The 18,069-nt window shown below is 47.6% G+C and overlaps 1 protein-coding gene across 2 annotated transcripts in view; it reads left to right on the forward strand.

The window, feature by feature from the left end:
• Window positions 1–18,069, forward strand: part of KANSL2 (KAT8 regulatory NSL complex subunit 2) — a 492,186-nt gene that overhangs the window by 341,909 nt on the left and 132,208 nt on the right. For both annotated transcript variants that reach the window (XM_069653861.1, XM_069653862.1), the window contains one exon: window positions 3,486–3,739. In XM_069653861.1, the coding sequence (XP_069509962.1) occupies window positions 3,486–3,739 (254 nt within the window). The remainder of the gene's footprint in view (window positions 1–3,485; window positions 3,740–18,069) is intronic.

Below are 18,069 nucleotides of genomic sequence, written 5' to 3' on the forward strand. Positions count from 1 at the left end.
CTCGGCTCCTACAAGAAGTACGGGCCATGTTACGAAAAGGGGCGATAGAGCGGCTTCAAAAGCGACTCCGGGGCACTGGAGTTTACTCAAGATACTTCTTAGTAAAAAAGACTGGGGGCTGGAGGCCCATTCTCGACCTGCGACGATTAAACAAGTTCAAGTCCCAAAAATTCAGGATGGTCACTTTGCAGCACGTGTTCGGCCAACTGGAGGAAAGGGACTTCCTGACGTCGCTTGATCTAGAGGAGGCTTACTGCCACGTCCCCTTTCACACGTGACATCAGCAGTTCCTGCGCTTCGCATACATGGAATGAACCATCAATTCAGGGGCCTTCCCTTTGGACTAAAGTCGGCGCCTAGGGTGTTTACAAAGTGCCTGGCACCAGTGGCGGCCTATCTACGTCTGCAAGGGCTACGTGTACCCGTACCTCGATGACTGGCTCATCCAGGCTAGGTCAAGGGAAATCTCAATCAACCACATGGACAGGACCTTCCGGCTGCTGATGGATAATTCACTGAGAATCCCAGCTCCCAAGTCCTGCTTGATTCCATAGCAGGACGCTCTTTTCTGGGGGTCCAGGCTCAACATCGGCTCCGACCTGGTGGTCTCATCAGAAGAGGATCGCAGCCATCTTGGGCAAGGTGCAACGGCTGTTGACACTGAAGATCACCATGGTATGGACCATCAAGTCGCTGCTAGGCATGATGTTGTATATCTAGCTGATCAGACTGCAGGTTTCGGATCCGACCCCTCCAGGAGTTCCTGGATGCTCAGTGTCCGGAATCTTCACGGACAGGATTGTTCTCGACAAGGAGTTCCGTCTAGCGATAAGGTGCTTGGGCACACGCTCCAACGTCAACAGGGGCACGGATTTCCAAAGTCCCACGTACCGGGTATATGGTCACCACAGACGCTTCCCTGGAGGGCTGGGGAGCCCCCACTGGACGTCTCCACGGAAGAGGCCTGTGGCTACCGGAGAAGAGGGACCTCCACATCAATGTCCTGGAACTGCGAGCAGTCTCCTGGGCCCTCGGGTTGTTCCTTCCGTCCCTCAAGGGCAATGTGGTGAGGGTCTTCACGGACAATACCACCACACTCTTCTACATCAAGAAGCAGGGGGGCACCAGATCCCGCTCCCCCACTCCAAAGAGGCACAGGACTTGCTGCACTGGGCCGTCGCTCAGGGTATGTTTCTCATTCCTTTTCACCTGGCCCAACCAGTGTTCAAGATCTGCGGTGGTGCTATTTACCGAGCTCTGAAACCACGAACTGCTGCTGAACCGAAAAGAGCCCCGTAGCTGCTGACGACCTCCAAATTGCTGCCGCAGGAGCCCTCCAGATGTCCTCCCTCTTGGGTGCATTCAGGCATTCCTATAGGCAAAGTACCGGGCAGTTTCGGGAACCTCCCTCACATCCTGCCTTTCCAGACACACTGGAGCCAGAGGCGTGCTTCAAAGCTGAAGAATCAGTTGGCGGTATGAAGGCACAATGGTAGGAAAATTTAAACCACTGCCACCAGCCGTTTAAAGTAGTGAGGGTAACATAACATTTTTTACATGAGAGAGTAGGATAAGGGACTACTAAGTAACCCCCCAATACTCCACATAAAATGGTGTGTGCTGGACCTACTAAGAGAAAAGGTAAGTAAAGTCAATTTCACTTTATTCTACTTGGGAACAGTAGTTCACACAAGAAAAGGTATTTAACCCTTATGAAAATCTAAAGGCTTTCTCTGTGACACTGCACCGAAGGTGCTGTGTGTCACCATACACAAAGTAGATGCCTATGGCGTTTGTCAGACTCCAAAAACAGTGGAAACACATAACCCAAATCACGTCAAAACACATGAGAGAGTGGGAAAAAGGGCTTGCTCACTCCAGGGTTAAAATTAAAAAGTCCTAAAGTCCAGCAAAAGAGCTGGGGGTCTCTAAGGTGGGAGGATTTTAGCACAAAAATGAAAGTTCTCCCTAACACTTCCCCTTGCACATACACATCCCAGGGAGTGGAAAATGGATCAAGATTGTGGTAGCCAAGCTGGCCAATCACTACAGAGGGATGGAAATTCAAGCAAGGGGATTGGAAACTTGCAGTGTGGATACAGTTTGAAAAGGTGATGTTTTGGTTTGGCTTTCATAGGGGTACTGCAGTTTGTGTGCATGTTTGCGTGGTGATTTAGTAGAGCAAGTTAGTGTAAGGAGTGTATGTGAAGTGGTTGGTACATAGTGGAAGGAGGTTTTGAGTAGGAGAGTAGTGGTGGTGATGGGTGCCGAGTAGGGGGGTGGTGATGGGTGCTGAGTAGGGGGCGTTGGGGAGTTTTAAGAGAATGGTGGTGGTGGTGGTGGTGGTGGAGGAGGAGAGAATTGTGGAGGTAGTAGTGGTGGGAGGACGACGACTAGTAGTGGGGAGGAGGAGTTATGCTTGGGAGAGTTAGACGATTGTTAAGAGGAGAAAAAAGTAGGGATGCTGGAGTACAACTGAGCACGATTAAGGCACAATCCCAACTCCTATTAAAACACTAACCCATGGTTAGAGTAGGGAAATCTAGAAAGTCCTTGAGAGAGTTTAGGGATCATCGGTAGCCAAAGCCAGCTATTAGTAAGGGTTACATCGGTTGCACCAATTTAGGGTTGCATACGCCTGCATTAGGATAGGGAGACTAGAGAGCGGGACGTCCCTAGGACCCACAAAGTTTAATAAATACCCTTGGACTGTTCTTGTGGCTGTTGTGACGCTGATACATTTTTTCTATATAGTTTCAGATATAAAGTTGTTTTATCAAAACCACAACACTAAATGTGACGAGGGCATCAACTAGTAGCATGGGTGTAGCGAGCGTGGATCCGATCAATGACCCACCCCTGTTGACATCTACATTAAATTAAGCAAAATGTAATGCTGTGGACCAACTACCAGATGGAGAACTGCGCAAAGAATGTGACTAAAGCTCAAGCAGCAAGTATACTATTACAAATTAAGTGCTGTTTTCCATACGCACCAGAGGTTACCTGCATGTCTGGGAAGTATTCTTGTGAATTTGTGAAGGGTCACATGCTGGCAAACTAAGTGTTCAACTCCGAAAAATGCATCTCATTACCTTTTCTAACCTGCTGCGACCTCCCTGTGAAATGGAATGTGCCATATTGTGCAGATTCCTACCTCTACCCACTCCCCTGCTTGCTGACGTTGTTTTCCATTCCTGTTTCCATTCTCCCAGAATAGCATTGCATGCTATTGGGTCCTTCGCAAATGTCCTCACACTGACATAGGCGTCTATCACATCCAACATTACTCCCATTATGACTAATGGTACATGCACAGGCAGCAGCACTGCAAGTTTCTGTGAAAACTGCGTAAGCTATCCAAGTGAAAGTTTTGGCCTCCATTGAACATTTTAAACCTGCAAATTATTTTGTGCCATATACTTGAGCTGTGCCTTTGGTTTTCTGTTTATTCCTTTTTTGTTTTTCCTTCATTGCATTGTCAGATATTTGTCAGGATACTAATCAGGTTCTCTTCAAGCTCTGCCATGGCTCGGAGGAAGTTCCGTGCAATAGGGCTGTTCATGCTGGTCTCGCTGAGGATCCTGCCTGCGCACTACATACACAGCTGCCACACCCGATGTACAAACCCGAACAGGTGCTCTGTGCCCCAGAGCAGCTAGATGTAGTTCCTATGGACCTGTACCTGAGTACTGCTGAGCTTCAGCCCAGTGAGAGCTTGCCATTGGAGTTCAGTGATGTGAGTCTCTTTGTAGCCTTGTTTGAATCTTTGGAAAGGTGAAGTAGGGCATGGCTGGTTTGTGTTTTCCTAGTTGGACAGTGTGATAAAAATGTTTTAGAAAGTAATTCAAGCCTTTTATTCTCTAAAGGCTCTGAAGGTCTGAACCGCTCTTTAAAAAATCCATCAATCTTCACCAAGCAAACATTTATTCGAAATCGAAGTCTGGCGAAGTAGTGGCACTAAACAACAAAAAACTGCCTAAGGCAATTAGATAAGGCTGTGACTTTAAAGCAGAAACACAGTAATTAACATTCTACAGAATCAATCTTTATTTTCACGATTGCCAATATATGCTCCAGATTGTAAATAATCACCCCTCCCAAAAATTGTGGAGATTTATAAATGGTATAAATACAAATTCATCTAATCCTCTGTCATTTCCAAACATACCTGGTCCACCTATTTAGAGGCACCTATTTAGAGGCACCTATTTAGAGGCACCTATTTAGAGGCACCTATTTAGAGGCTCCTATTTAGAGGCACTTTTTGTTCCACTTTGTCAACCCTGCAAACATTCAAAGTAGAGTCTCTGGATGTCTGGTGGACAGTTGGACAAGATTTCCTTTTTGCAACTTCCCTTTAATCGTTTTATGTGGAACCCCATTCATTTTGCTCTGTTTTTTAATCCTATCCTGGCCTTTTGAAGTAAAGTAAAGCCTTCAGCTTCACTTCCCTTTTGCTCATTTGTTATGGGGAAACTGACTAGTCCTTCACACTGTCAGTACTGGGAAACATTGTTTCTCTTTTGAGTTCTTGTATTTTACATTGCACACAGCATCTCGCAGTGCAATGGGGGTACTTGTGTATCAACCTAACTTTTTACACTTGGGAGTTTTGGTTACTTTTATATGTGCCTAAAGACAAGCTGATGGCAGCCGTTGGATTTTTACTTTATCTTTCTTGTGCACATTTGCCCTTACCGCGTATCGCTACATTTAGTGCACTAAATTGGCTGTGGCATGAGATTTTCACTTCTACTTTGCCCATATTATAGTTTGGCCTTTTTCCTGCCGTTTCAGGTCAGGAAAGTCCTTAAGTGAAGTTCATGCATTTGCTGCTGCTTTCGCGGGATAGTGAGCCTATGTGTAGCCCAGGAAGAGGGGTGGGACTGTCTAGTCCTGATATGATGGGTTATTTATAACGTGCTTAATACCCAGATGTTTCTAAACGCGGACCCGGGGATCGAACCTGTGTTGCTTTGTGACGTCTTGCTTCCAAGGAGAGCACGTTGCCTCTGAGCTATCCTCCCTGTACACATCCTTGGTGCCAGAGCCTTCTACTGGGGCGGATCTGAAACCAGTAGTTGTCCCTGACTGGATAACTACTGGCTGTTTGAATGGTGCAGAGACGACTTGGACTTGGTTCCAGCTCGTATTTTGTATAAGAGGACTCTTCCTGCAGCTATTTCTTCAGATTGAAGTTGAAGCCAAGAATCCCTCGCAGAAGAACAGCGTGTTGATGACCCGAAGACTCCTGAAGAGGGCCAGCATTCACTCCAGTGTCCTGCCCGGCAAAGCCCTACCCCTCTGCTTGATCTCTGAAGGCCCTCTGCATTGCTTCAGCCCTTGGACTAGTGGGACCAGCTAATCTCAACGCCTTCTTGAGGATACAGCCCTCAGAGCCTTCAGAAGTGTCCCTGCACTTCCAGTGGACTCGCCAGCTTTCTCTTGGGCTACCTTGCCAGAATAGTCTGACTCCAAATCTTTTGTGGTCACCAGGTTGTGCCACAAGTCGCCTTATCCAAGAATTCCAATTTCTTATCTTCAACGGACCCTGTCCTGGTGATGCTTCTGTGGCGGTGATCGTTGCTGGAACTCTCCTTCCTCCATCCAGAGAAGTGTCCTGAAGGGGTCTGCATCGTTGGAATCTGCATTCCCTAATTGATGGGGATTACATCTTGCAGTTGCACCCGGCTGGAAGGATCATCAAACCTGCATCGCCTTGGCACTTCAAAGGACTGAAGACTGCATCCCCAGTCGGCCCATTGTGATCCTTGGGAAAATCTAAGTCTGGGTAAGTAATCCTCAGTTTGCCTGTCTAACCCCCTATGCTCTATTGGACAACATTGGGAACAAGTCCCTTTGTCTCCCAACTCTCTTCCACTCACCTTTGGTCATTGAACCTGGGTCTGGTATCATGCTCCTGAGTTAGCATTGGGTCTGGAAGAAAGGGGTGAACTTGCCTTATCTTCCAATAAATAGTTGTTCATCACCACCACAAGCCCATTGCATCCTTTTGAAAACTCCTACCAGTGAGAAACCTTTTGTTGGGGCCTGTGACATTTGGGCACTGGGCACCAAACATATTGGCACTGGACTTCTCTAGAAAGAGCAATTGTACTTGTGACTGGTTCCCATTGTATCATTTTACTGCATCTGCATTATTTTACCAGCGTTCCCTTGTTAAGTTATTTGATGTATGTTTTGAACCTAATGCTGATTTGTATATTTGTACTCTAGTATGTTGTGTTGCTGCCTGCTCATTTCATTTTTCAGTGTTCTAAAGGCCTAAATAAATAACTTTCTGATGTTTGTTAATCTGCTTAGAATCACATGCTGTGCATAGGTCTGACATCCAGTGGTCACTGCGGAGTATTGCATTTTGTTTTTCGTAGTCGAAAAGGGGACGTCGACAAGGCGTGTCTAACACTATCCCTATAGTGACATGCATTGTACCCACAATCCCTCACGCGTCGAGGTCCCTCTGATTGTTTTTTTCCGCCCAGCTTATGGTCGCCTTACGCGGAGCTCCTAGAGAGACATTGCAAAACACTTACTACGGACCTCGGTCCTTAATTTATACTTATTGTTAAAGATCCCTCCCCTTGACGTTAGCTGTGAAGCTGTTTCTCCGCCGAGCAAGTTTTCGACGGAGGGGAAGAGACGGAGGAGATCCTTCGGCGCTGCCGAACACGTGGCCAGGCCTCGCCGGCCAACATACAGTAGGGAGAGTGGGGGTTCGAACTTTTATCTTCTCGTCGAGAATGTCTTTTTCTCCCCTATCTTTCCCTTGGGGTTGTTATCACCAGTTTTTATTGCCTCAGCTATGGAGAGGACACCTTTTAAGTTTTGCCCACGCTGTAGGGGCAAATACACTTGGAAGGACAAACACAAGCTCTGTAATCGTTGCTTGCCCTTCGATCATAAAGAGGACAGCTGCGCGGCCTGTAAGCTCTTGAAACCAAGAACTCTTAAAGAACGGAAAGTTAAGAGGTGGGCGGACTACGCTATGTCGAAGTCAGTTTCCTCACCCGCCGCCGCTGTTACAGAAAGTGACGAGGAGGGTGATAACTCGACGTCCGTTACGGAAGTCATTAACCCCCAGAAGGAGCGCTTGCGCTCCTTGACGTCCGTCCCCGGCCCCGACGGGTTCGGCTCACGCCCTGCTTATGGGGATGAACACCCCGGCGATAAGGACGCACATAGACCCCATAGGCCTAAGCACACAAACCACGGCTCTTCTTCGTCGAAGACGAAGGATACATCAGCGCCGAAGGGGACGCAGGGCACTCCGGCGTCTACCTTAGACCGTAAGGGTCTCAAGCCCCACCCGCAAACGCAGCCGCGACCAGCGATTGGGCTTTCATCGAACACAGGCGCTACCTCAAAATCATCCGACGTAACGCTCCATAGAGCGGCCGTCGAGGAAAAACGCGTAACGCAGGCAACGTCGACACCAGAGCCCTCTACTGACGAACTCGTTGTCGAGAGCCTGGCGAGAATTGTTTCTGAAGACAAGCGTAAGCGGACGACGAAACAAACGTCGAATACCGCACAAAAAGCTATGGAAACGCCAAAAAAGCGCAAAAGTGGCCAGGAACTGCCCCCTTATCTAAAGGCACTTCTGAACTACCGGAGGGCTTTTCAGAGGGCGACGGAAACATTTCTTCGACGTTGTGGGAGCGTTCCAAGCGTTTTGAAGGTGAAGACACTGATTTCTCCCCTTAGACTATTCAGGGGTCCCCCATGAGACCCTTAAAAGACTCCACTCTTGTATGGAGAAGATGGAAAGATTTTACCCACACCCAAAAGACCAAGAGAATGGCCCCAGCATGACCCTAGGGTCAAGATTCCTAGGCTGTTTCCCCCTTCTACAGACGCATATGACCTCACTGAAGAGGAGCAATACCTCCAGGAAGATTTGGGTGGAGAGGAAGAACATGAGGAGGAGGGGTTTGAAGAAGATCCTTACACTAGTGCAGGAGCTTTTGAAGAAGATATCGCTTCCTCGCAGCCCTGGCAATCCCCATCAGTACAGCCTTGGCAATCCCCATCAGTGCATTCAGACCCTGATGTCTTTCACCCTTCTCCTCCCAAGGATTCACCCATTGGAAACACCTCTCCCATAGATGACCAACCTTCACTTAATGCACTATTGCGCAAGGCAGCAGCGCATTTTGAAATAGACACAGGGGAGACTCTTCCTGACATAGACTTTGTAGAGAGAGTTATTAAAGAAAAAGCCCCTGTTAGTCAGTCTATTCCGCTCCTGGCTTCTATAAAGAGAAGAATAACTCCTTCCCTTTCCAATCCGGCCTTAGTCAGAGGAGTCAACCCTCGGATAGAAAAGCTCTTCAGCCCTTCGTCCTCTGACCCTTTGTACATCAGAGGACATTCTACTCCGGACTCCCTCGTAGTTACTAATACAAGAAAGAGGGCGGGGGTACCACTATCCACTAGTGAGGCACCACCTGACAAGGAGGGCAAGAAGCTCTACGCACTTGGGAAGAGAATCACGACCTCCGCCGCCTTCTCTACTAGGATTGCGAATAACAATTCCCTACTAGCTAGCTACGCAGATGCACAGTGGAGCAAGCTGCGCAGCGAAGCAGAGGACGCACCAGAACCCCTGCGTTCACGCCTGTTAGCTATAGTCTCAGAGGGAACTCTTGTAAACCAGGGCATCGTAAAGAACTCCTTAGATGCTGCAGAGACGGCTGGCCGTTCCCTGGTTCAGGGAATACTTCTCAAACGCCATGTCTGGCTGCGCAATTCGGGATTTAAGCCGGAAACCCAGGCTTCCATGATAAATAAGCCAATAGAACAAACACATCTGTTTGGGAAAGCAGTTGATGAAGCCCTAGAACATGCGAAGAAAGAGTTTGATACCATCAAGACTCTTGACCAAATTTCTAGGCCCCCTAACAGACGCAGCTATGGCAATAGACGCTCCTTTCGTGGCCAACGCCAGCAGCAAAACCAACAGCAATTTTACTCTGCTACCAACTGGCCCTCTAACCAGGGTAGCAACACCCAGTTCAGTCAAAGAGGCCAACGGCGTGGCAAAGGAAGAGGTCGCGGCTCCAGCCCCAAAGGTTCCACGCCCAATACCAACAAATGACCCGAAGATTCGGGTCCCCTCCCATGCATCACCGGTCGGGGGCCGGCTAACATCGTTCCTTTCAGCATGGGAGGGAATATCGTCAGACCGCTGGGTATTATCCACCATAGCCCACGGATACTGCATCGAATTCAACGGTTCCCCGAAGTACAGACCCCCACGGAACCGACGCATGTCACCGGAACACCTCACTATTCTTCTTCAAGAAGTAGAAGAGCTACTGAAAAAAGAAGCGATAGAGGCTGTCCCCCTATCTCAGGTAACAGAAGGTATTTATTCAGTGTACTTCCTTGTACCCAAAAAGGACTTAACCATGCGCCCTGTATTAGATCTGCGCCCAGCGAACAAGTTTGTCAAACCCCAAAAGTTTCGTATGGTGACCTTGCAGGAAGTAATCCCACTGTTATCACAGGGGGATTACATGACAACACTGGACATGAAAGATGCATACTTTCATATTTTAATGTTGCCAGCGCACAGAAAATACCTCAGGTTCAAGATAGAGAACAAACACTACCAGTTCAGAGTACTACCCTTCGGGATAGCATCTGCACCAAGGGTATTCACGAAAGTACTGGCCGTGGCAGCGGCCCACCTGCGCAGGGTATCCATCCCGGTATACCCTTACCTTGACGACTGGCTCATAACAGGGGATTCTTACGAAACATGCTTCTCCAATACCCAAAAGACCGTAGACCTTTTGTCCCAACTGGGCTTCTCCATCAACGAAAAGAAGTCCAGCTTAGAGCCCAGCCAAATCAAACAGTTCCTAGGGGCTCTAATTCGAACAAAGGACGGCCTCGTCTTCCCCTCCAACGAGAGGGTCCAAAACATGCTGTTTCAGATCCCCCAGTATGTGGCAGGTCGAGAGGTGACGGTACGCAAAGCAATGCGCTTGCTAGGGATGATGGCGTCATGTATTTATTTGGTACCTCACGCGCGCCTGCGCATGCGCCCAATGCAAGAGTGGCTCTACAGCCAGTGGTGTCAGGCCAGCGGACAATGGGACGATCTAGTGGTGGTCTCGCAGGCCTTGGTTCTCTCGCTACGGTGGTGGACAAAAGAAAACCTGTTATTAGGGAAAACTTTTCCCACACCCGCAGTGGAAGCCACTCTAACCACAGACGCATCCCTTACAGGATGGGGGGCTCACCTATCCCATCAGACTGCTCACGGAGTGTGGACTCCGAGCTTAGCATCCAAGCATATAAACCTGCTGGAACTACTAGCGGTGTTCAAAGCACTGAAAGCCTTTCAGGAACATTTACAAGGAAAGACAGTGATGGTCCTCACAGACAGCACCACAGCCATGTACTACCTCAACAAGCAAGGGGGCACTCACTCTCCAGGACTGTCCAAGCTGTCCCAGAATATATGGAAGTGGGCTCTCAAACACAACATGTTCCTACTATCACAACATGTACCAGGGGAACTCGATCTGCTAGCAGACAAACTCAGCAGAGACTTCCCCCTGCCCGAAGAGTACGAATTTCAATTGCACGAAGACATCGTTTTAGACGTCTTCACGCAATGGGGATTCCCGGAAATAGACCTGTTCGCAACCCTGGAGAACTCACAATGCCAAAGTTACGCCTCCAGGTACCCCCAGAACCAGTCCAAGGGGAATGGTCTGTCGATTCAATGGTCAGGGAAATTTGTTTACGCCTTTCCCCTGACTCCCCTCCTCAACAAAGTGGTGCACAAGAGGCACCAGGAGCAGGTTACCATGATACTAGTGGCCCCAATGTGGGCCCGGCAGCCATGGTTCGCTCACTTGATGGAGATGTCCCTATCTCCCCCAATGAAACTTCCCTGCCCGTGCAACATGCTGTCACAGGACAAGGGCAGGACACTGCATCCATGCCCTCAGACCATGAACTTAGCAGCCTGGCTCCTGAGATCATAGAATTTGGACATTTACAACTCCCACAGAGATGTATGGACATCCTCAGGGAAGCCAGAAAACCTAATACTCGCCACTGCTATTCTAGCAAGTGGAAAAGATTTGTCATCTGGTGTAGAGGTAAGAACATCAACCCGGTTGACTGCTCTCCCACTAACATTGTTCTGTACTTGACCCATTTACTGGATTCAGGTCTAGTGTTTAATTCCATTAAAGTCCACCTAGCGGCACTTTCTGCATACACCACTTCCCAACTTAGTGTCGTGGTGGAAGATACCAGTTATCAAGGCCTTCATGGAGGGGGTAAAGAGAATACACCCTCCGATAGCTAACCCAGCTCCCGGATGGGACTTAAACGTGGTACTTTCTAGACTCATGGGCGCTCCTTTCGAACCCATGCACAAGGCAACTCTTAAATACCTCACTCTTAAAACTGCTTTCCTAATAGCTATCACCTCCATTAGGAGAGTAAGTGAACTACAGGCTCTTTCCTTACTAGACCCCTTCGTAACAGTTCACAAGGATAAGGTGGTTCTACGCACACACCCAAGGTTTGCACCAAAATTCATCTCGAAATTTCATGTAAACCAGTCTATAGAACTACCAACGTTGTTTCAAAACCCTTCCAGCTTGGGAGAAAAAAGTCTGCATACACTAGATGTACGCAGAGCTGTCATGTTCTACATGGAAAGAACCAGAACACTGAGAAAGACTAATCAGTTCTTTGTCTCTGTGGCAGCAGGAAGAGAAGGAGATGCAGTTTCTAAGTCCACTATATCTAGATGGATTGTACAATGCATCACTCTCTGTTACACTCTTGCTAAGAGAGAACTACCCTTCAAGCCAAGAGCACATTCCACTCGAGGCACTGGGGCTTCCATAGCATTCATTGCAAATGTTCCCCTTGAGTCCATCTGCAAAGCGGCTACCTGGAGTTCTGTGCACACCTTTACAAAACACTGTCTAGATGCACACTCTAGATCTGACTCCCAGGTGGGACAGGCAGTATTAAGACATCTTTTCTCTACTGTTCCTTCTCATAACCCACCGCCAACTCCGGGTACTGCTCGCTAGTCTATGCACAGCATGTGATTCTAAGCAGATTAACAAACATCAGAAGACAATGCATTACTTACCGTAAAAGCATTTCTGATGGTTGTATCTGCTTAGATTCACATGCGCCCGCCCTTCCTCCCCGCTCGGATGGAAGGAACATAGACATCCTTTCCTATATTATTCTCTTTTCTGTACTCACTCACGTCTAGAAGGCTCCCTCAGGGCAGAAAAATACAAACAGAGGGACCTCGACGCGTGAGGGATTGTGGGTACAACGCACGTCACTATAGGGATAGTGTTACAGACACGCATTGTCGACGTCCCCTTTTCGACTACGAAAAACAAAATGCAATACTCCGCAGTGACCACTGGATGTCGGACCTATGCACAGCATGTGAATCTAAGCAGATACAACCATCAGAAATGCTTTTACGGTAAGTAATGCATTGTCATATTCTTACAGCTGACTGTCTAAACTGAATTGTTGGGTCTAATTCTGTGTGGACTCTGAGGGCCCCTGATCATACTTGCTCTCCTGAGATGATGCATTGACTGCTCTTCATTGCTACCTTGATTGGGTTGTGGCTAAATTACGATAACTAGGGGTGGCCTCCTAAAATCTGTCCACAAGGACAAATTCTAGAAATCAATCTTAACAATATGAAAGCTATTTTTTTTGTAGTTAAGGGCTCTAAAACAGTTTATGGAGATTAGAAATAATCTTCAACAATTGGACAATAGATGGACTCCATTTGAGGCTAGGATGGGGAAGTTGAAAGAATTAGCGTGGCTGTGGATGTGACCCAGCATATAACCATGTTGGAGAAATTAGTGGTGAGCTTGAAAAGCAGAATGAAGAATTGTAAAAAAGAGGGTGCAGAAATAATGTACACATTTTAGCCTTTCCGGAAGGTGAAGACAGGGATGACCCAGCTCTTGTTCTGAAGAAAATGTTACCTAATTAAACCTCATTAAAATATTGGGTTGGGGCAGTTGTCTCAAGTCAAGTGGATGGGAAAAGAAATGGTGTAGCTATATTGATTAGTAAAAAGTTGAATTACAAAACATTGCACAAGGAATCAGATGATAAGAAAGGTGGGTTATAAGGAAGTTACAAGTAGACACTCCAGTCCATTGAATAATGAATGTTTATGACCTGACAACCCCCCCACCTACACAACCTTCAATTATGGTCAAACATTAAAAGAAATCTTATCTTACAATCTAATTCATCTAATCTAGTGGTTTGTTGTGATGTAGTAATGGAGGCTTTGTTGGATAGAAGGTCTTAGTGCCTATTAAAGAATTGAAAAACAACAAACGCATTCATTATGCATTTTAGATTCTGGTCTGGTTGATTCTTGGCAGCTTGCTCAACCTACACACATTGGCTTTTCATTCAATACCCCATAAGACTTTATCTTGTATTGACTATGTGTTTATAAATACTTATCCAGTGCAATAGTTGAATCCAGGATAGAGTACCATCATGCCCCATTCTTGACATTAAAGGGATAAATAAGCACACAAACCATTGGAGGTTCAATAATTCTCTATTGGATGATAGATTTTGAACAGTATTGCCTAACCTTTCATCAACCATATTTTGAAAACACTGGCAGCAATACCTCTTCGGTAACTAATTGGGATTCCTTCAAGCCTGTGCTAAGATGACATTTTTCTTATATTGGCAAAAAGAAGATGCCAAATGGTAAAAGTTATGGATTCCTTCCATATTAAATTAAATATGAAAAAAGTTATGATCATAAACCCGATGGCATTTTCAAAAACATTGTATTTCACTGCTGTGAATAAAAACTATCGGATAAAGCTTGTGGTGTATTATATAAACAACATTTAAATACATTTTTTAATATTATATTTGATTTTCAAGCAAACAAACATAAAAGAAAAATACAGCAAACAATTAACAAGAGATTGAAGGCACTCCCAAAACACGTATCCCAATAAAATTGTAAAAATAAGGTAGACTCCCCGTCTGGGATGTATGATATGGCATTTATAATGCGCTTATACTTATAAAGTGTTTCAAGGCGCAACGCGGCAATGGAATACACAAGTGTTCCAAGGCGTGACGCAGCACGGTAGAGGGAACAGAGGGAAGACAGCGATCATACTAGGCCAAGTGTCATTCAGATCGCGCAAGTGCAGAGGAAGGTGGAAGAGGAAAAGTTCAGAGTGGGAGGGGCGTGGGGGCAGTGCAGTACCTGGGGTAATAGAATAAATAAAAACAATAAGCGAAGTAGGGCCAGCTGGTGGCAAGTGCAAGGGTAAGTGCAGACATCCGGTGTCAAGTGCTGGTGGGGGACTGTAGGGATACAGAAAACAGCCCCCCAAGTGCAGGGATTGCCAGGGAGGCAGTGGAAGTGTGTAGCTGGCGGGGGTGGGAACCTGGGCCCGAGATCAGAGGGTGGCCAGGTAACCATCAGTCAAGAATTCAGCAGGGGGAGAGGAGGAGAGAAAGCAGAAGCAAAGAGGCAGGTTTTGAGGTGCTTCCGGAAACAGAGATGGTTCTCAAGTTTCAGGGAGGCTGTTCCGGAGGGAGGCCCCAGCTGAAGAAAGGGATCTACCATCTCGTTGCTTGGAGAAGTGACTGACCCTGAGGGAGTTGGAGGTGGAGGAGTGAAGAGCTCGAGAAATAAGATATTTAGGAAGAGAGAGTTGAAGGTATTGAGGCCCCAGAAGGCCTTGTGGACAATGCAGAAGGTTTTGAACTTAATCCTCGCAGCCACTTGGAGCCAGTGCAGAGATTTCAGTTCTGGAGAGATGCGATCCCTGGGCTTGAGGCCAAGGATAAGTCTCGCAGCCCTGTTCTGGATGAGTTGCAGAGGACGGAGAGTAGAAGAGGCAGATTTAGAAAGAGGCTGTTGCAATAGTCCAGACTAGAGAGAACCAGAGCTCTGGAGACGGTGAGCTTCTGGGGGAAGGAGCGGAAAGGAAGAATACCTCCTGAGGAGGTGCAGCTGGTAGTATGACTTCTTAGAGACGCCAGAGATGTGAGGAGAGAGGAAAGTGTGGAGTCGAAGATGACTCCAAGGTTTTTAGCCTCGCAGGTGGGAGCAGAAAGATGGCCCAGTGAGTGACAGGAAAGGAGGGAGTGGGTGTGCCGATGAGGAGAATCTCAGTCTTACTGGCATTAAGGCAGAGATCATTGGGAGCACACCCCTCCTGGACAGCAGACAGACAGTCCGAAATGAGAGACGGAGAAGAGGTGGCCGAAGGTAACCTGAAAATGAGCAGTGTCATCCGTATAGCACTGAAAATTGTGGCAATGCGGTGGACAAGAAGTGCCAGGTATTGGTTGAACAGCCAGGGAGAGAGGTTAGACCCCTGAGGGACACCACATGTAGAGATAGAGAGGAAGGACCCAAGTTGGACCTGGGAGTGTCAATCACAGAGGAAAGAAGTCAGCCACACCAGGGCCTGACCGGTGATACCGAGGTTATCTCAGACGGTTGAGCGGATGGCATGGTTGACTGTGTCAAAGGCAGAAGTGAGATCAAGTAAGATGAGGACACAGGGGGTGTTGGAATCAAGGTTGGAGAGCAGGTCTTCACAGATGTTCAGGAGAGCAGTTTCCGTGCTTCTGGCAGCTCTGAAGCCAGACTGATGGTCATGAAGACCATGAGAACCAGGAGATGAGTTGTAAAGATAACAAAGTTTATATAATCATAAAAACTGCCAGCAAAGAACTCTGCTGCCCAAGAGCGCTCTGCCGAAACATTACACGGGCAGCACATTAAAAAGACACACAGCATCACTGATGATGACAGGTATATGGTACATTTCTATCGGATTGGTGGGTGATGTATAGGACAGGGGATACTATATGGGGATACAAGATGCTGATTGGTCGCCGTTGTGCAGTTGCTCATGGGACACATGGGTCGGCTGGGCTCGTCTCCACGCTGTGAAGGTCAGGGCAAGGAAGCAAATTCTCAAACTAAACAGGAACTGATGCAGAAATAATGGTACACATACAATCTTGTATGAATGGGGGTACTTAGGTCAGATGAGCTAATATATCGGCATTGCAACGTTTACACTTTGGATTTGCTGTGATACCGCAGATCTTGCACCCAGATGCCCACCCCTAAGGTTTTGATCTACCATATGTCCTCCTGGGGTTTTAGTGATATAGGTGGGCTTGTGTTGCTTTTGGGATAATATGCTGCTACACAAGATTAGGGCTGTGGCGGGGTCCTGGATTGATCGAGGTGCGGGTGGGTCAGATGGGTATCAGCATGAAAGGAACTGGGGGGTCGGGCTGGTGGGTTCTGGCCTGGCTGGGTGGGGGTTGAGAGGGCACGGGCAGTTTAGTGGCGATGAATGGGCACTAGGGCTTATGACCTGTCACTGTCTCACACTCTCCGCAGAGCACATTCTTTCGGAAATTATACTACGGGATTGTACAAGGCATGTCTGGGCTTCCGTGAGAAAAGGGCTCGCGTGGAGCTGGCAAGGGTGAAGCGATGGTGTGGTCTGTGGTGTGGGCTGTGGTGTGTGAGGCGCTGGGGATGGGAGAGCTGCAGTTCTACCGAGAAATGGATTTTCAGGCTTAGTAGAAAAGATGCTGTTGGGCCCAGTTCAAAAATGGCTTCTTATTGTGGGGCTGGAGGCTATACTATGTGTTATTCGCAATGGATGTGATATAACAGAACGCCGTGGGGGTGGCTGCTCCTCCCCGTTTGGTTATTACATATTTTATGTTTCTGGAGTGACGCAAAGGGGGCGGGGGGGCGAGGTTCATCTCCTTCGCAACATTCCCCCTTTAGTTACTCGTAAAGTAATGAATACCCTCCCCCAATCCGTTGATGTTCTTCAGCCCTTTTTACTGCCTCATCCCATGCAGGGCTGCCTTTAATGGGCATCCATGCTCTACAGACACTACTCAAGCTTTCTCCTCGCCTTGCATATTCTTCAGGGGTACAGGTCAAATAAATACTTCCCCCCCCCCCCCCACCCGCCAGATCCACCCATACCTCTTTATAATTTTCCAGATCGTCGGGTTGCTTAATTGTGGTGTGGTAGTAATCTACCTCATCCCCGGCATTGTATATTGCTACCATGCAGTATTTAGGCTGGTTATTTTCCCCAGTTTGCACTTGCGCTTCTTGTGTCTCAAGGGGCCCTCTGTTATTTCTATTACCAATCGTTACCATCATCGCACTGCTGGGAACAACTTTTGCACAACACTGGAGCCCTATCTGGCACACACAGGATCGGCAAAAGGAACACTATTATGGGGACCAGCATCTTCCATCACAGTCCCAAGCCACAAAGGCACCAGGCTGAATGCCATGCTGAACCAGTCACTTTCCTACACCCCACCTTCTTTTCTAATTTTCGCACCAAGTTCGTGTACTGCTGCCATCACGTGTGATAATGTCCTGTTTTCTGCATCTGAAGAAGGTATGAACGTGCAACATGAACTTTCGATCTTTTTGCAAACACAGCCCTCCATTGCTGTAAGTAGGTCTAGGACATAGCGGTTCTGCATTGTCATGAGCTGCAGTGCTCTTAGTTCTACTTTGATGACGTTGTACCCTTCTTCTGTGTCGTTTGCCAGCTGGATCAGTGCCCAACGGTTTATTTGGAGCCATTTTGCATTTGCTCGTATTAAGATGCTGGTTATTGGGGACGCAAAGTATGTTTCTGCCAAATTGAAGAGCTTGCACTCGTCAGGGATCTGTGCTAGGAGGTCTGAGGAATCTTGGGTTATGTATTTTGAGGCACGCTTCCTTCGAGTCAGGCCATCTCCTCCCTCACAGTATGCGGTAGATGGGGGGGGGGGGGGGGGGGAGGGTCGGTCGGTGATTCTTCTCTCGATTGAGGTGCAGATTGCAGTACTGTCTGCATCATCCCACCCCCCTTCACATGTTCCTCAGGTTTTTTCGAGGGCAGTGACCCATGTCAGTTTAATGATATGTTCAGTCCAAATTTGTGCACGTTTGTTCCATCCATTGTA

Source organism: Ambystoma mexicanum, chromosome 3q (genome assembly GCF_040938575.1).
Source record: "Ambystoma mexicanum isolate Mex_15411 chromosome 3q, UKY_AmexF1_1, whole genome shotgun sequence".
Taxonomy (NCBI): Eukaryota; Metazoa; Chordata; class Amphibia; order Caudata; family Ambystomatidae; genus Ambystoma; species Ambystoma mexicanum.